The sequence below is a fragment of the Canis lupus genome, chromosome 26, assembly GCF_048164855.1.
Source record: "Canis lupus baileyi chromosome 26, mCanLup2.hap1, whole genome shotgun sequence".
NCBI lineage: Eukaryota > Metazoa > Chordata > Mammalia > Carnivora > Canidae > Canis > Canis lupus.
This window is the reverse complement of record NC_132863.1, coordinates 4,359,960-4,380,015: the sequence shown is the minus strand read 5'-3', so window position 1 is coordinate 4,380,015 and position 20,056 is coordinate 4,359,960. Positions and strand designations below refer to the sequence as shown.

General features: G+C 39.8%; 1 protein-coding gene across 9 annotated transcripts in view; it reads left to right on the top strand.

The window, feature by feature from the left end:
- KIZ (kizuna centrosomal protein) overlaps positions 1-20,056 on the top strand; it is a 131,234-nt gene that overhangs the window by 77,745 nt on the left and 33,433 nt on the right. For all 9 annotated transcript variants that reach the window (XR_012018139.1, XM_072799827.1, XM_072799824.1 and 6 more), the window contains 2 exons: positions 4,420-4,533; positions 11,259-11,403. Coding sequence is in view for 8 of the 9 variants with exons in the window: in XM_072799827.1 (XP_072655928.1) it covers positions 4,420-4,533; positions 11,259-11,403 (259 nt within the window). In the remaining variant the exon portion in view is untranslated. The remainder of the gene's footprint in view (positions 1-4,419; positions 4,534-11,258; positions 11,404-20,056) is intronic.

The following is a 20,056-nucleotide window of genomic DNA, read 5'->3' as shown; positions in this document are numbered from 1 at the left end:
GAGGGAGAAGCAGGCTCCATGCACCGGGAGCCCGATGTGGGATTCGATCCTGGGTCTCCAGGATCGCGCCCTGGGCCAAAGGCAGACACCAAACCACTGCGCCACCCAGGGATCCCTCCATCTGTGTTTCTAATGATTCTTTATCAACTATCAGGTTTGTCCACTTGCTGGACTTAAGAGAATGGACTAGTGCCGTGTGTTGATGCTAGGCCAGTCCACACATTCCTGTGGAAAGACTAGACCTGGCCTCATCAGACTGAGATCCCTCCAGTGAGAATTATTTTGGTTGGAATGCAAACGAAAGACATAAAAGAAGTTGAGATCTTAAATTCCAACATAGTCAGTCTTTCCATAACACATAGTCTTTAATCTTTAGCTCCATTGCTTTGAATTCTTAAATAGAGTCATTTGTAGCAAAGGGCTGATAGATATTTTGTTAAGGCCAGGTAAAGCTATTAGAAATGCTCAGCACAGACTAACTCAACATTTAGCCAGAGAAGCTCCTGAGTTTATCGAAAGTAGACCTAAGCTCTCTGTGCAGAAGAGTCCTTATGGCCCTCTGACTAATCACTTGTTGCTCAGCCCTACCTGGGCTGGTCTAACAACAACCATGTAAAAACATACTGTAGAAATAGGTGGGACATGACTTTCTCTAATCTGAATTTAAATCTTGGCCTGTCATTCAGCACATAGTGTTGTTAAGTATGTCTTCAGTGTTGTGCTGAATGCTACGTGAAACTTAAAGTAAGATAAAAATTCTCAAGTCCAGCTGCTGATTCCAACAAGCTTTTGGTTTTGTAGAGCAGGCTAAGCAGACATGACATAACTAGAGGTCAGTTCCATACGATGAAGGATGCTGTCTATACAGTGAGTGCTAAAGGAAGTCAGGGATAAGAAAGAGCCCTGAACCGAGCTACTCAGAGAAGTGCCTAGACAAGTGTGAGATGAGCTAGTCTAAGGGAGCCTGACATTTGGATTGAGCTGGTGGGAAATGAGCAAGGGTCATGTGACTGGACGATCCGATACCCTGAAACACTGGCTCACCATGCAGGAGGGTGGGGGAGCTGCAGTTGGAGGCAGCAAGGGGTGCCTTGTCTGTAGAGAATTTATAAACAGTAACAAAAAACTGCTTTCTCTTACCACCATTCCTAAGAATGGCAAATATAAAATACTCCTCCCTGGAGGGAAGCTGTTCCCACTGCAACACCCCATACACACCCTGCCTTGGTATACCAGCATCCCGGAGTATCTGCTAACTTCTACTACTATACTGGCATTTTAGAGGAGGTGCACAAACGTCAGGCCATGGTCCTTGTTCTGGAAGTCAGACTAAAGGCGTTCTAAGCTGGAGATTCCACGCTTGCAGGCAGGCTGTCTGCCCAGCACTGTATTTAACCTTCTTTTGAATTAATTGTCACATTTGTAAATCTGGGAGATGTCATATAAACATAAACTTTGAATTTGTGAATCTCTGGCTTGTCCTGAACTCTTGGAAGATCAGCGTCACTGAGGCACCACAGTGGGAGCCGTGACTGACAAGCCCTTGGCTGGTAGCGCCCTTGGCTGGTAGCGTGGCCCCAAGCCTTCCGATCCCCAGCTTGTAGCCCCCACCATGGGCGCTCACGACCTCCACCTCCACCCCCACTGCTGCTCTCACACTTCTGTCTCTTCCCCTGCCAGCCGGAGCACAAGCTCCATCTCCTGGCTGGTTTGGGGCCTTAAGGTTTCTCCCTTCATCAATAGCATCAGCCCAGGGCCACCAGGCTGACCCTCTCTAAAACTGCTTTCAAGAAACCAACCAAAGCTCAGAAATCAGAAAGGTATATTGCTATTTTCTCACCAGAGTTTTATATTGAATTTTATTTCCCATTATAGTTGCCCCTTGAACAGCAGGTTTGAACTGCATGGGTCCACTTATATGTGGCTTTTTGTCAATAAATACACTATAGTAAATGTATTTTCTCTTCCTTATGAATTTCTTTTTTTTTTTTAAGATTTGTTTATTTATTCATGAGAGACACACAGAGAGAGGCACACACAGGCAGATGGAGAAGCAAGCTCTCCATGGGAAGCTTGATGCAGGACTTGATCCCAGGACCTCGGGATCACAACCTGAGCCAAAGGCAGATGCTCAACCAGTGAGCCACCCAGGCATCCTTCCTTATGATTTCCTTACTGTCACTTTCTTTTCTCTAGCTTACTTTATTGTAAGAATACAATAGATTACACATATGCAAAATGTGTGTTAACAAACTATATTATCAATAAGGCTTTAGGTCAGCAGTAGGCTATTAGAAAGTAAGTTTGAGGACAGTCAAAAATTATGTATGGGGGTACCTAGGTGGCTCAGTCAGTTAAGCATCTGACTCTTGGTTTCTGCTCAGGTCATAGTCTCAGGGTTGAGCCCTGCTTGGGGCTCTATGCTCAGTGTGGAGTCGGCCTGAGATTCTCTCTCCCTGCCTCCACCCCTTCTACTGGTGCGTTCTCTGTCTCTCTCTCTCCCCCCAATAAATACATCTTTAAAAATAAATAAATAAAAGTTATGTATGGATATTTGACTGTATGGGGTGAGGGGGGTTGGTGCCTATAACCCCCGTGTTCTTCAGGAGTTACCTGTACTAATCCTGTCACCACATGCACCAACCCCTGTCTGGCCAAACTTGTCTACTTGCTGATTCCCCACCCCTCTCACTTAGCATTTCCTGTCACCTTTGCTGTGCCACTCCGAAGCTGTCTAAATACTGCCTGGTGGAGGGTCCTCCTCACCATTCCTGATTGTCTGCCCACTGATTCTGAGCTCCCATTTACATCTCTAAAATTGGCTCATCACTGGCAGACTTATCTCCCCCTTCTTAAGAGCAGGTGTTAGGCAGCCCAGGTGGCTCAGCAGTTTAGCACCACCTTTGGTCCAGGGCGTGATCTTGGAGACCTGGGATCGAGTCCCACATCGGGCTCCCTGCATGGAGCCTATTTTTCCTTCTGTCTGTTTCTCCCTTTGCGTGTGTGTGTGTGTGTGTGTGTGTGTCTCATGAGTAAATTAAAAAATAAAATCTTTAAAAAAAAAAAAAGCAGGTGTTATAATGTGAATTGAGTGGTGGTGGCAAGATAAAGCCTTTTAGGAAGAATTAGGATCTAGATTTTGCCCCCCCAAAAAGGTATTCATAGGTCCTGTCAGTGATATAGGCCAGGAGACTGGAAGCTTTTTGGCAGCAGAGCTTCAGACTGAAGGTCTCAACCCAGGATCTGGCCCACAGGGACTAAGAATCCAAACTGAGTCTAGACAAGAGATCAGGACTTGGCAAGGAGCTGGGGCACCGACATTGTGTCCCAGAGCTCGGAATAGGTCCCAAATCCAGAGGGTCCATTATTATTTCCTGCCCAGAGTAAAAGCCTGCATCAGAGTAGAGAGATAGCAGAGGAAAGAGGGAGGACTCTGCCTGCTGTTATCTCTCACCCTCCCATAGGACAGAGCACATCTCCTTTATCCTTGTGCTGTCAGGCACATGGCTATCAAATGGATCCAATAACTTAACCGACTATAGAAGTAATTACAAATTAGTAATATATAATACTACTAATACTAATGTATTGCTTTAGGAGTTGCTTCATTTTCATTTGGGAGTATATATCGAACATTCTCAACTGTGATTGTCTCCTTTGAAGTAGAAATACTGTTTTGCTTTTTATATCCTATCCAATAGCTTTTCAGGATCATGCTTTCCATCAAATAGACACTTTTTAAAAGGAAGTTACTAGCTAATCTCTTTGGAGGCTAATGGTGCAATGACAGACCTAACTAGAAACAGTGGCCAAATTGTCAAACTCTGCCAGTCCCCCGGTAGACTGGAAGTGGATAATGAAGGCTCAAGCCCCCTTCCCACACCTTCCTGTTCTTATTAAAAGTAAAGAAAATTTTATTGTAGTGGATCTGAATGGAGAAATCATAGTCATTTTTCTGCATTCGGAAATAGAGGACGTAACCTATACTTCAGTCAGCAGTTTGCAATTTCTTAGCAGTGACATTTTAAGTAAATTTCACACAAGTTGTGGAGCTCTAACTTTGTTATGATTGACAATATAAAATTAGCCTTTTCTGCTGTTAAGATTATCTAGCATTCCTTTCAGTCAGCTGCAATGTGGAATGAGATTGCACAGCTGTAGATTAAGCAACATTAAAGTCTCCAAAGGGTTAAGAGTTACTTCCTCTGATGGATTTAAAACTGCCACATACCCACAAACAAGTTTTTCAAACTGCCCCATTTTACATTTTTGTCGAGAGACAGTCTAGTTGCTGCATTTTTATGTCTAGATTATATTACAGATATATTTCAATAAACCACGAAGAACCGCCATAGATTCTAGAAGCGGGCCGTCTGTGCTTAAATAAACATCTCATGCAGCACCTGTTTTATTTTATAGGCTCTATAATCGCAGTGACATTCTGAAAGAAGACCTTGAAGCCTGCAGAGCAGCTGTCCTTCACCAGCTTCCGAGACTCTTACCTGAGGGTAGCAGCGATGAAAAACAAGTCAGGTATTAATCACTGCTGAGGTGGAATGACTATTCTTGCTCCAAGATCCTTACAAATGTAAAGGATCACAGAGTTGCAGACTGCTAGCTCACATGGTTACCACTGGGGTAGATGCTTGCAGTTGTCAACTTAACTTTTTTACAAACTGTATCATTTACTTTTTTGTAAGAGTATTTGTTTCTGTTAATTGGATATATCCACTCAATTCCCTGCTCATAGCAGTGTTTTAAGGGCTTATTTGTGGAGTGTGAGTACAGGTAGTCTTTGGCATATTAGCATACCTTGAGAACAACCCAGTATATGATCCAGGGTAGCCATCGCCTAGAGAGATGCATTCCTCAGTATCCAAGGTCATGCTAGTGATACAGACCTCCAGTCTGTAGGTGTGGTCACTGGACCAGCAGCCTCAACAAGACCTGGGAACTTGTTAGAGATACGTGTTTTTGGGCCCCACCTCAGACCTACTGAATCAGGAATCTGGGGGTAGGGTGTGGCCATCTGGATTTTAATAAACCCTTAAGGGAACTCTGTTTCTTCAAGTTTGAGAGCCACTATTCCAAAGATATGCCTTAAATGGCCACAAATCTGGGATAAGACAAAGAGAGAGGAAGTTAATTAAATGTAGGGTAGTTGGCACATATGAACTATATATAACTCATATATTTTCGTAAGTCGCTCAGAAATCCATTCCATACTCTCTACCCACCTTTTAGGCAAGCTGGGTTTCTTTTCATGACTCAGAAGTTCTGTGGCATTAGGCCACTTACTGAGTTCATAGAATTACAAATGTGTAATATGTGTAATGGTTTGTCCAGTACTCTCATCTGGTAGGTGCCTAATTTATGTGGCATAAATGTTGCCAGTGTTCTTTTATTTGTATTTTGAGGATTGACTATGTTTCCTCTTATAAAAATATGTCCTACCATTTACTAGCAGAGAACAGATTATTACTCAGACCTGGTCAGCAGATGGGTGTCTGTGAAAGCCTTTCTGCAAGGACCTTCTGTGGCTGAGAGCATGGGAGGGGCTCTTGGGGTCTGCTTATCTTACCTCCAACATCACCTTCTCTAACTTTAGTGCACCAAGTAGGCTGTTTTATGTTCGCGTCTTTCTTTAGAAGAGAATTCAGCCTGTCTAGCATGTATTGGATACCATCAAGGCATGAGAAGTGAGGATAATGGTCTCTAAAAGGGCCTTATCACAAGAAAACTTGGCCAATTGAATGTTTCCATTTCACAGACCATGATGAGCTTCACAAGTCCTGAGTGTTTTTAATTTACCTTCTGTATCTCCACTAGTGATCCCCAAACTATAGGAAATGTTGGAAATGACCTTCCTAGTCAGTAGCTTTTCAGCCTAAAGCAGTAAAGGCAAGAAAATCCTCTTCCATGTATTTATCATGTGAAATAAAAAACAGCAGTCTTAAAATACTCCTTTACAAGGTAGTGGAAGAAACTGCCTGGGAGGAATCTTTCTGAGCTCTATAGGTTGATTGGTGCTTATGTGGTGTAAGGCTCTTTGTCCCTCTTTTTCTTTCTCACTGCTTTTTATATCTGTTGATATACTATTTGGCATAAACCACAGTTGTGGCATGTGGCATAGGAAGCATATACACATTTATAATTCTCATACAAACTGACTTGTTAGACTAAATGATTCATTGTTGGACTCTCTTAACCTAGGTTGCCAAACTGATTGTGGGTGAGAAAATATAATATCTACATCTACTAGACTAACGTTTGTTATAGTTTCTCAACATGCATGATAGAGGATTGATTTTCATTATGAAAAGTTGCATTTTATATGACTATTGATCTATAGTTGTGTATAAATCAGCCTTCCCTAAGAAATGATTCTTCTTATAACCAACACAAATTTTAAAATTAATATCTGGAGGCTTCAAGACTGTTTGGTTACCACCATCATTTTTTAAAGCTAGATAAAGAAGTCAAGAATGGTTACTAATGTCAGTGTTATGTTCTGTTACAATTAGAATTGTCCCATGTACTGTGACTGGCAATACTATTTAATGCACACTGATTGTCACTGCTTCACTGTCTAACCTTGGAAAAAGTGCCAACTCTTTATAGGACCTGTGAGAGACAAGTAGTCAGGTCTTTAATACATGTTCTTTTTAATGATTTTAACCATGGCATCTGACTCCACCCTGCCGTCCTTGCTCTAACCAGCTCCCTGCACCCCTCAACACCCAGTAGTTATTGCTGGGTACTCCTCTAAGTGAGATATTCCTGTCTGCTTGGTGATCTGCCCTGGACCAAACTAGTCAATTTGATAAACCATTCCAGAAACACATTCAGAGAGAATGATCTGCTTCTGTTCCTTGATTGCTAATGATTCTGGTGTCATTGAAGTCTAAGCCAGGCAGAGTAGGAAGCCTCTAACAAGTTATGAACTCCTTAAAACCCATTGAATAGAACCATGTTTGATGTGGCCAAAGTCCTGCTTGTGCCCCTGACCAAACCATGGCAATGGACATCTGTCTCTTTAATCTCATCTGTAATATAGGACACCTGCCCCATAGTATACTCTAAAAGATAATGTGAAGACTTCCAAATTCCTGCTCATAAAATGAAGCATCTTAGAAGAAAAAAAGACCAAAACCATTACTATCATCATTATTGATTTAGTGTTCAAAGACCTTCATTTGAAAGAAAGATTTTCTATTAGGTAGGGGACCAAGTCGCTATTGTAGACAATTATGAACCACTAAAATATGATTCATGACATTTGGAGTACTTGATAAAAGTTTTTGTTCATCATTGCCTTTGGGAAAAATTTTAACATAAAAACAATTACTTAATAAGTAGTTTTATATGATGAGCCATTATGAGACTGTTTTTATTTTTTTTTCCAGGTGCAACTAATTAATTGTCTCTCTTAGTGGCTATTCTCAAATACAGTTGCCCAATTGTGTTCTCAAACTCATGCTTAAAAATTGAGTCAGCTTTATATTGTTTGAATTACAGTATGTAAAAACCTCTTTATTTTATTCTGCCTGTATTCAAAATGAAAATCAAGGTGTTTATTAATTTGTCTGCATTTAAAACTTTGGTTGGTCAAATTACCAATCTGTTATAAATCAGTTGTGGTTAAGAAGTTCTGGTACGTTTGTGTTAATTGCAGGTTTCTGATTGGAAGCCATTCCAAACATATGAAATTAATTATAGATTAGAGTATCATCTTTTGTTATATATATATTTTTTAAAAGATTTTATTTATTAGAGAGAAAGAGAGGGCATGAGCAGTGGGGAGGGGCAGAGGGAGAAGGAGAAGCAGGATCCCTGCTGAGCCAGGAGCCAGATCATGACTTGAGCCGAAGGTGACTCTTAACTGACTGAGCCACCCAGGCGCCCCTCTTTTGTTATATTTTTAATTAGAGGAGTATAACACTTAACTGACATCAAACTTTGTTTTCTCTCTGTAACACCGATATTACAAATTTTCCAAGAAAGTGGGCAAAAGTGGAAAAAAAACCTTTTTAAGTTCTTTGTACCACTTTGCGAATTTTCTGATTTGGTGTATTTATGTAGAACCATGGGAACACCTCATGCAAAGACAGCCACGGCTCTTGCACTCCTTGCCCAATCGATCCTGAAATAAATCTGCAGGAAAGCCTGGTTTTGTGCTTTAAGTGTTGGCTTAGCTGTTCCAAAGTCACAGATTCTAGATGCTGTAACTCCTTCAGTAGTTCATTTGCTGTTTCACCCTGTGCAAGTTGATTAATGGTTTTGTCCCTTTGTGAAGTTTGTGTAATAATTGTAGGAAACCTTAGCTTATTCTTCATCCCAGGACCTGAAGGATGGTTATAGTTGGTGAGGATATTAGTACCCCGAGTCTTGCCTTGGCTTTGTCTCTGGAGAAATTACATGTATCAATCACCTGAGAGACTGGTCTCTGATCATTCAGTCCATCCCAACTAATTTAATTAATTTAATTGATCCTAATTCAACTTGTTTTCAAGTTTAAGTCAACCTAGCAAAACATGCTTTCAGACCAGAAACAAAATTGATTTACTCATTATAAGGAATACAACAGCTGAATAGACTAGAATTTGCTCCTGTCCTATGAATGCGTTTTCCCAGTAGGGAAATCTATTGTGAAACCAAATGCAGATGGATGTTCGTTCATTTATATAGAATCAGAACAAAGGAATTGGGCGGCATTATGACTTCAGTGAAGTCTGGAAGAAACTAAGAAATTCAAGTTGCTGAAGGAGCTTTCTGCCCAACCAGCCAGAAACTTTGGAATCATTCTGGAAAGTTTTTAAAGAGTTTCAAGGATCGCCATGACACATCCTACTTTATGCAACTGTTCGTTAGGTCAAGCAAAGATTATAACAATTAAGATGCACTAATAAGGTTCTAAATTATACATAGACTTACTTTTTTCAAAGCATACAGAAAAATAAAAGGAACTGTACAGTGAGCATCCCTATATCCACCACCCAGATCTACCATTGACATTTTACTGCACACCACACCCATATCTGTCTTTCTATCCTTCTGTTTATCTCAATCTCTTATTTTTGTGAATTTAAAAGTAAATTAAGTAAGCTATAGACATTAGTATACTAGGTTTTCTTTTTAACTTTTTGTTTTTAAATTTTAAAAAATTCACAAAAGTAAATATAATGAAATCCCATGTATTTATCACTGGGATCCACAATTGTCAACATTTTTTTAGTCTTGTATTATCTATTTTTCTCCTCCACACTCTTTTCTTGAGTCATTTAAAACAGACAATATGTTTCATTTACAAATACAAATACTTATCTTTCTAATAAATAAGCATTTAATACATAACTGTTTAACAAGATTCCTTATCTAATACCTATTCTTTACCAGTTGTCCTTGATTGTCTCAAAGTCTTTTTACATTTGATTTATTTGAAAAGGATCCAAATGATATTACCCATAAATTGGTGGTTCAACCCAGATACAAGATTATATTCCAGACCAGCTATTTTGGCAACATGACATTGTAACTATACTTCTGTTATACTTCTGCAGGCAGCACATGGTGGCTGATTGTTCCACTGTTAGTGGTGCTAGGACTGATCCATGGGTTCAAGCGTTGGCATGCTGATGCCTTTAGTATGGTATTTACCATTATGCAATTTTCACAAAATTATGATCATTTCTTAGATGCAGTCATTAATTTGGATTTACAAAATACTGACTAATTCATTAGTTGGAAGAACTTTGCCCATCAACTACTTGGTAGTCCTGAAATGTGTTTTTTTGACCACAAAAGTGGGATAAATGATTCTGTCCCTTTACTTACCAATTTTCAGAATGAGTTGTTGCCCTAGCATCCTCCAAAAGTTGGTTGGTTGGTTGGTTATATTTTTAATTGTGGTAAAACACAACAAAAGTTACCATCTTAACGATTTTTTTAAAAGATTTTATTTGTTCTAGAGAAAGAGAGAGCGCGAATGGGGGGGAGGGACAGAGGGAGGAGCCCCTACGTGGGGCTTCATCCCAGGACCCTGGGATCCTGACTGGAGCTGAAGGCAGACACTTAACTGAGCCACACAGGAACATCCTCCCCACCAATCTTAACCATTTTTAAGTGTTCCGTAGCATTAAGTACATTCATATTATTTTGTACCAGATCCCCAGAACTTTCTCATTTTACAAAACTGAAACTCTATACTCATTATTTAACTCTCCATTTCTTCTTCCCTCTAAGCCCCTGGCAAGCACCGATCTGCTCTGTTTCTATGAATTTGACCATTTTAGGTACTTTATGTAAATCAAATCGTGCATTATTTGCCTTTTTGTGACTAGCTTATTTAACTTAGCATGATGTCCTTAAGATTCATGTATGTTGCAGCATGTGACAAGATTTGCTTCCTTTTTAAGGCTGAATCCAAAGGTTTTTATTATTTTAAAAACTTACTTTTTGTTATTTTTCACATGAACTCATGATTTTCCTGTATTTGCTGTATATCAGTCCATTGGAGTCATGATTCTTTTTGGTGCTCAAATTGTCTCATCTTGGGCCAGTGGGATCCCCCTCAGGATAGTCTCTGAGGCCTTTTGACATGACTCAGTAGTCTCTGATAGCTTCTTTTGTGATGCCAGGATGTTCCAGGTTCATCTTGTCCATCTCTCCTATGCAAGAGATACACTACATGCCATAGTCTGGGAATATAATTTAGGTACACTTTTCAATTCTTTCCTAATGTTATCTTAATGCTTTTTCATTGCAAATAGACCATAGTAAGAGTCTAATAAGGATAAACTGATGTTAAAAATAAAATGTGATTGGTTTCTTTTAACTACACATAAGAGGAACCTGACCATCTATGCTGTGATTTGAAACCAAGGCTACATATTAGAACCACTCTGTGAGCCTTAAAAAAATCCCAATGGGCAGGGCACACCCGAGTCCAGTGTTACTAGATTTTTTAAGGGTGGCACCAGGTATCCCGGATTTTGCAGAGCTCCCTACGTGGTTCCAGTAGGCAGCGAAAGTTGAGAATGTTAAAATTTAGTGGTGAAATTATAACCAAAATAAATGAAAAAGAAAGAAAGATAACCTAGACTCTGGAAATTACCTCAGTCCTGAATATATTAGGTTCCATACTTTTCTGGATGAACTGTCCTTTGCTAACTTGAATGTGGTACCTCTAAAAATGAAGGAATCTCATAAATAACACAATACTGCAAATCTCTAATGTGTCTACTGTTTCTGTTTTATAGATTTGAACACGCACCAGCAGCAGGCTTGAGGGCACGATTGGGTCAGCATGTTGCCACCTTGAAAGAACATGATAATTCTATCAAAGAAGAGGTAGCTAAACCATCTGAAGTTTTCCCAGTTAAAAACATGAACCAGACAACAAGGGTCAGTAATTTTTTTTTTAAATAAAGTTTCAAGTTTATGCAAATGATTCATTTGAGGACATAGTCACATTCTTGACAATGGTTAAAATATCTTTTATTTATTTATTTGTTTATTTATTCATTCATTCATTCATTAGAGACGGGGGGCGGGGAGACATAGGCAGAGGGAGAAGCAGGCTCCATGCAGGGAGCCCGATGTGGGATTCGATCCTGGGACTTCAGAATCACTCCCTGAGCTGAAAGCAGACACTTAACCACTGAGCCACCCAGGTGTCCTAAAATATTTTCTTTTTAATTTTACATGATAAGTGAAGTTTTATGATTTGTTTGTTTTCACTTTCTGATCTCAGGCCTTTTGCAGTTTTGTGTAGGAATCTCAACTCCCTACAGAAAGTTAATTCAGATCCTAGAGGTAACTTCATTAAACATAATGACAGGGATCCCTGGGTGGCGCAGTGGTTTGGCGCCTGCCTTTGGCCCAGGGCGCGATCCTGGAGTCCTGGGATCGAATCCCACGTCGGGCTCCCGGTGTATGGGGCCTGCTTCTCCCTCACCTATGTCTCTGCCTCTCTCTCTCTCTCTCTGTGTGACTATCATAAATAAATAAAAATTAAAAAAAAAAAACATAATGACAACATTTTCCAAGGAACCTAGAAGCATCTTGTAGCATTCTGGTTTTCTTTCTCCACTCCATACTTTAAAAATCCTGAACAGTCATATATGTTAATTCAGCAAATACGTATTGATGCACTTCTATACAAAGGTACCAGACCAAATCCATTGAAGGAAAAGAGATAAATAAAATGTGACATCTTCTGGGGAATGGTATATTGGGATGTATGCAGTAAGAAAATAGCAAAGAATATGGACCTTCAGAAAAAGGAGCCAAGCCATCTAGAGATCCAATGAGGGCAGACTTTACAGTGGCGGGAGTAGAGAAGTGTGAGGTGACCATGAAAAAAGAGACAGGATTTTGACAGTCTAAGAGTGTAGGAGGGTGCATCAGGCAGGAGAGGGCTGTTAGGAGCCAAAGAATAGACCCAGGAAGTAGAGCTCAACTCTGGTCTTCTTGGCTAGAGGGCAGGCTCCAGGCTGGGGGTGATGGATAAGAAAGTCCAAAGTGGCCACAGGCCCTGTGAGCAGCATCCATCCAGCCCAAGTAGGGAGTTTGTGTTTGGTTTAGACTCTGGAAAGCTGTCAGAGCTTTTTAAGCAAAGGGGCACCCGAGGGCATGAAGATGCTAAACAGATGGAGCAGATGGAGCTGATCCCCAAGGAGAACACGAAGGAGGTCCCAAAAGCCAGGTCTAGAGCATGCCCTGTGTAGTCTTCATCATTCTCTAGAAGGCCATATATTCAGAGATGGCACTCCTAAGTTTAATGACATGTCAGTGTGTCTTGTCTCAAAGTATGTTTTCTCATCTCTATCTGTAATGTAGGGTTTTCTGGCTTGGATCCTTTTTAAGTTTTTATTTTTTATCATGTTCAAAGTCCAAGGATTTGACATGTGCCCCTCCTGGAGGCAAGCCTTGCCACCCCAGGACTGAAGTCAGACACCTCTCTCACTGTGCGGTCCAGAGTCTCTGCCATTGCTCCCTTTCCTGAGTCTTTCAAAGCACCTTCAGTCCTTCCCATGCCCCCTTTCTTTGCCTCTTTAATTAAAAGAGAGGAGGAAGAGGGTTTTTTTTTTTTTACCATTTCAAACATACATACATAGAATGATGTAATGAATTTAACATGCCTACCCAAGTTCATGTGTGTTGTTACCATTACACTGGATTTGTTTCAAACTTCACCTTCTGCTTCCTTCCCCCTACCCCATCAGTCCCCCCACATCACCCTATCCCTCCTCTTCCTCCTCTTACCTGCTTCCTCCCCCCTTTCCTTCTTCTGAAACCAACTATTACAAATATAGATACAGCGGCATGTGCCTTTCACAGATCCCCTTTCCCTTCTCACAGATAACCTGGGATGTATCCTTCCCACACACATTTGCATTTTATTGCATATTTGTGTGATTCAGTAAAGAAAGAACAATATTGTTTAGGAAAAACAGAACCTGTGTTTCTTAGGTCCATTCCATATCTGTTGATAATTATAGTTCTTAAGAAGGATTTTTGTTCTCAGGTTTTATTTAGTACTCTTTCATAGCAACATTGTTTCCCATTCATTCCATTCACTACAAATACCTCACATCTTAGCCACATCAAGGGTGAAAGAAATATTGGCCTACTGCCCTTTGCTATCTAATTGTCTCATTATTTAAGTTGTTTATAGTAGAAAACATATTCCAAGTTCAGACAACCAATTCACTCATAATTTTTCAAATAATAACTCCGGTATTAACGGAAAGGGGGATGCCTGATGAAGAACTTAGAAATCAAATGATATTCTGCCTCCCTTAGTAGATCTTTGGTTCCTTTTTAAATCGTCATGACCTCATCTTCATGACAATAGTGAAAGTTACCAAAAAAGTAATGATGAAGCCTGTCCTTTTTTTTTTTTTTTTTTTTTTTTTTTTTTTGATGAAGCCTGTCCTTAAAAATAGAAGTAAGCAGGCAGTTTCTGTTAGTTTGGGACTGAAGAAATGTGCAACCCTAAAGAACTGTGTTGCCAAAATGAACGTTGTGAACTCTACAGTAAAATGCTTTTGTGGGTTCTAGGACTGCTTTGGTTTACACAATCATCTAGTCACAGTTAGCAAAAACCAAATGTCTCTGAGTCATTTCTCATCATTCATTGAAACAATATACACAGTAAATAGTATAGTATGGGTTAAATATTTCTCCATAGGTAAAAATCATAAAACTAAGAGATTTTCAAAATTTAAGAAAGCTCTACTAGAAATTACTTGGTGAAGAATCTAATGAAGCTCAGAAATATTTACTTTGATCTCTTGGGTAAATGGCTAATTAAACAGCCATATGTAAATGATGTTTACCTGTGGGTCCCTTTGCTGTCAGCTGGAGTCAATCCCGTCTCTTGAGTAAATACATCATTAAAGCCGCCGAAACTCGGATTATGTCCCCTCGAGACCAGATAAGATCCACAGCACCTGCATAACCTATTAGGTAATTACATAATTGAGCTGCATGCTTTTAAATCAGAAAAATTTGTAATTACTCTATGTGGAAAAAAAAATGAGTTGGGTGCTTCATTAAAACACAAAGTGCCTTAATACTCCTTTTCTCCTAAGTGATGTCCTTTCTGCCCGGGAGAACTTCTCCAGGCAAAGCAGAGTGGCTTCCTCGTGTCACCCACAGAGAAAGTCAGTCCTGTCCCCCACCACATATGCACCGCCACAGAGACATGTGATTGGTCACAGAAATCCCTTCACCTCTTCCTAAATGATGGACTGTTTTTTTATCTTATCTCTTGAATGCTCATTTGCTGGCCCATGTGAATACTTGTTCATTTCTTTTAATTGCTACATAGATAATCCCTTTTTCTTTCTCTTTTCCCCTTTTTCTCCTATAACTTAGATATAACTTGAGAGCATTCTGCTTTAAGCCGTGAATAATTACTTCTGATATGTAAGAGGAAGGTCAGTTAAATCTATATGTTAGGAGAAAATGTTACCTATCTATAGCCATATTCTCTTGCTTTTTTGTATCTGCATTAATAGCACTGATATACATAAAGAAGAGAATTTAATTTTACTAAATACTTTACATTCGTTTTCTTTTTTTTTAATTTATTTCTTATTGGTGTTCAATTTACCAACATACAGAATAACCCCCAGTGCCCGTCACCCATTCACTCCCACCCCCCGCCCTCCTCCCCTTCTACCACCCCTAGTTCGTTTCCCAGAGTTAGCAGTCTTTATGTTCTGTCTCCCTTTCTGATATTTCCCACACATTTCTTCTCCCTTCCCTTATATTCCCTTTCACTATTATTTATATTCCCCACATGAATGAGAACATACACTGTTTGTCCTCCGATTGACTTACTTCACTCAGCATAATACCCTCCAGTTCCACCCACGTTGAAGCAAATGGTGGGTATTTGTCGTTTCTAATGGCTGAGGAATATCCCATTGTATACATAGACCACATCTTCTTTATCCATTCATCTTTCGATGGACACCAAGGCTCCTTCCACAGTTTGGCTATTGTGGCCATTGCTGCTATAAACATCGGGGTGCAGGTGTCCCGGCGTTTCATTGCATCTGTATCTTTGGGGTAAATCCCCAACAGTGCAATTGCTGGGTCGTAGGGCAGGTCTATTTTTAACTCTTTGAGGAACCTCCACACAGTTTTCCAGAGTGGCTGCACCAGTTCACATTCCCACGAACAGTGTAAGAGGGTTCCCTTTTCTCCGCATCCTCTCCAACATTTGTGGTTTCCTGCCTTGTTAATTTGCCCCATTCTCACTGGTGTGAGGTGGGATCTCATTGTGGTTTTGATTTGTATTTCCTTGATGGAAATACAAATGATTTTGATGTGATGCAGAGAATTTTCTCATATACATGTTGGCCATGTCTATGTCTTCCTCTGTGAGATTTCTCTTCATGTCTTTTGCCCATTTCATGATTGGATTGTTTGTTTCTTTGGTATTGAGTTTAATAAGTTCTTTATAGATCTTGGAAACTAGCCCTTTATCTGATATGTCATTTGCAAATATCTTCTCCCATTCTGCAGGTTGTCTTTTAGTTTTGTTGACTGTATCCTTTGCTGTGCAAAAGCTTCTTATCTTGATGAAGTCCCAATAGTTCATTTTTGCTTTTGTTTCTTTTGCCTTCGTGGATGTATCTTGCAAGAAGTTACTGTGGCCGAGTTCAAAAAGGGTGTTGCCTGTGTTCTCCTCTAGGATTTTGATGGAATCTTGCCTCACATTTAGATCTTTCATCCATTTTGAGTTTATCTTTGTGTATGGTGCAAGAGAGTGGTCTAGTTTCATTCTTCTGCATGTGGATGTCCAATTTTCCCAGCACCATTTATTGAAGAGACTGTCTTTCTTCCAATGGATAGTCTTTCCTCCTTTATAGAATATTAGTTGACCATAAAGTTCAGGGTCCACTTCTGGGTTCTCTATTCTGTTCCATTGATCTATGTGTCTGTTTTTGTGCCAGTACCACACTGTCTTGATGACCACAGCTTTGTAGTACAACCTGAAATCTGGCATTGTGATGCCCCTAGATATGGTTTTCTTTTTTAAAATTCCCCTGGCTATTTGGGGTCTTTTCTGATTCCACACAAATCTTAAAATAATTTGTTCTAACTCTCTGAAGAAAGTCCATGGTATTTTGATAGGGATTGCATTAAACGTGTATATTGCCCTGGGTAACCACATTTGTTTTCTGTGTGTATTTATACCACCCATCACAGAAATTGGATTCTTAGGGGTAGCATATGTTTTTTTTAAAAAACCTAGCAGAAAAAAAACCTCCAAATTTGGAATAATAAAGTAAAAAAAAATAAATAAATAAAAGAAAGTTGTCTATTGACATTGCAGTGTGTGGTTTTTAATATTTAATATATTGACAAACATGGACTGTACTATTTGTGTACAAAGCTTTTCTTCCCCCACTTGTCACAAATGGACTTCATATCATCAGATGTTCTACATCATTTCAAATGGCTGCACAGAGACCCCTATAAAGATACTCCAGTCTCTTTAACCATTCCTATTGTTGAGGTTTGTTTTTAATTGTTCCTCTAGTAAAAAAAATTGCAAAGAACATCTGAGCCATTCAATTTTTACAACTGTCCATGCTATTTCGTTTTGATGAATTTCTAGATGTGGGATTGTCAGGTCAGAAGGTGTGTGTATCTCTCAGGCTGTAGCTAATCACTGGTACATCTCACTCTGGAAGGGTAATCAGTTATGAGGAATGAATGAAATATTGTTTCTTTGAGATTTTTATGAAACTGGATACTATTGACTTTTTTTTTTTTTGGACACCAAGATTGAGAAATACAAATGACGTCTGATTTTTTTGTTCATTTGACCTTTATAGTACAATTGAGGTCAAATTTTCCCCTACCTATTTGTTAGCCATTTGTATTTCTTCTTTAATAATTGGCAGGTTCATGTTCTTTGCTCATTTTTCTATTAGGTTAGTAATCTTTTTCTTATTGACTTGTAAGAATTTTTTTTCTATCAATTGGCACAATTTATTGCAGTATTTTGAGCAGTTTTTCTTTCATTTCTTTTAATGGTGTTTTGGACATAATGTCTTTTCCAGTAATACCCTCATCTATATATCTATACATGTGAATATCACAATTGATTGTTTCTGGATATAAATTAAGAAATGACTCTTGAGGTTCTCAACCTAGCAGGATCCATATTTAAACTGAACTTTGAGAAAAATTCTAATAGACTTGAACCAATAACTCTAGGTGTCCTGCTGAGTATAATTAATGGGACGATTTATCTTTTGTAAGATCTGAAATGTGGAGATATCACTGTCAGTCATTCTGCAAACAGTGTGTGCATTGGCATTGAATTTCCCTTTCTCCTGGCTCCGGGGAAGGCAGAAAAGTGAGAGACTAGTTTGTTGGTATGGACTTAATCATCAGACTACTGATAGCAGTGAAGACAGTCTCCATCTCCCTCCTGGGCTCAAAATGTAGGAAATCCAAGAGAGAGCCTTTATTAGCTAACGGATAAGTTGAAACCCAAGCATAGTCCATTCATAAGCACCATCTGGAGGCCAATAAGAAAGTTGTTGTGTGGTGGCATTTTTCACATAGAGAGTTGCAATTTGCAGAGCCCATTCAGTCCCAGCGTGAGCTGTGTAAGGCAGCTTGCTCACTTTTCTCTGGGCTTTTGTCCATGCAGGTATGGGTTAGTGTCGTAGCCTTGAACTGCAAGCTCCTTCAAGTTGGGGGATTCCCTAAAAATACGCCTTTCTAAAAGGTCTGCAGACATGACCGCTTGAGAATGTATTACAAATGTTTCTCCCAACTCTACTGAAGTTGTTTTCGACTCAAAACTTTCTGACTGTTCCTTGTCTGAGGCTGATGTTTCTTTCTGTCCTGCTTATTATTATTCCCTGCTTGTTAAGTCTTATATTGTGGATTCCTTTACGGATGACCCACTGGACACATTTGCTACTCTCTGTTGGCTCCATGGTCCAGTAAAACCAAGCCAGCCATTCTAATGTAGTAATTTGACCTTCTACCAAAATCCTTGCAGATATAAAAAACTGATCTTTGAGAAATTATCTATAGAATTATCTTAGAAGATGAGTTGCTTTAGGGATGCCTGGGTGGCTCAGCGGTTGAGCGTCTGCCTTTGGCTCAGGTCAGAATGCCAGAGTCCTGGGATCGAGTCCCACATTGGGCTCCCCTCCGGGAGCCTGCTTCTCCCTCTACCTATGTCTGTGCCTCTCTCTGTGTGTCTCTCATGAATAAATACATAGAATCTTTAAAAAAAAAATGATGAGTCATTTTATAAATGCCTCTATCAAAACAGTAAGAGAAATTGGGGCACCTAGGTGTCTCAGCCAGTTAAGTGTCTGCCTTCAGCTCGGGTCAGGATCTCAGGATCCTGGGATCGAGCCCCACATTGGGCTCCCTGCTCAGTAGGGTGTCTGCTTCCGTCTCTCCTCCTACCCCTCCCAACTCATTCTCCCTCTTTCTCTCTAATAAATAAAATCTTTAAAAAAAAAAAAAGTAAGAGAAATCCTAGAGCTAGGAATATTGAGTAGTAAAGATAATTTATCTCCATTTATGAAATATACAAAATAAATAAAAACCTGCAGTATGCTCACCACTCTATCTACCTCACCCTACTCACCCTAGTTTAAAAAAAAAAAAAAAAAGAGGGCTCAGTGTAGAACTGGTGGCAGTGGTGATATGGTTATCAAGCAAATAAGGATTTATTAGAAAGGCATTTACAGTATTATTATAGCATTTTATTCTGTGTTCTTTTGAGGCCCAGTTGGAACCCAGCTAAAGCAAAGAAGGGGCTTGTATGAAAAGGGATGTGCAAAGCTGTGAGATAAATTGTGTGTCATCCCTGAGGGCCTATTGAGAAGTAATCTGAGTCACTGGCAACCCCAGTTTCCATTGTCAGCAAATTCTACAGCACAAAGTGCAGGAAGCTTCAACAGTCCTTGAACAATTTTATTCTTAAGATGTGTGTTAAGACAGAGGCTATTATGAATTCATGCCAAGAAATTATTACTTATAACCATTACATAAGGCAAGATGTGGAAAAAGTACATCTTTGAGGCTCTCAGATATTTGGAGTTTTTTCTATTAGAAAAAGAAGATTACAGAACTGGCCAGAATCTGGGCCGGTTCTTTTTGTTCATATTCTAAAATGCTTTTCACATAGCCAGGATTATTGGGCACACAGAATTGGAGCTTAGCTCTCTGTGGGAAGAGACTAGATCAGGATGAGTGGAGATCTAGAAATGAGACATGCCAGGATGGTCCAGAGATCATACTGACAGCTGAGAGATGGCAGTTCAAGGACGTGGTCCTACTCTTCATACCTCTCTTCCTAGACAGATCCTAGAAACAGGTGCAGTGCAATGGTCCATGAAGGCAGCTCTGTGTGGGGCACTATGGCAGCCAGTGATGGGAACCAGCCCTGGCCTGAGCTTTGGAGGCAGGACTTTTATACCTGAACCCTAGTCTGTGGAAGCAGGGATAGATGTCACATCATCCCAACAGAGTGTTACCACAATTGGAATAAAAT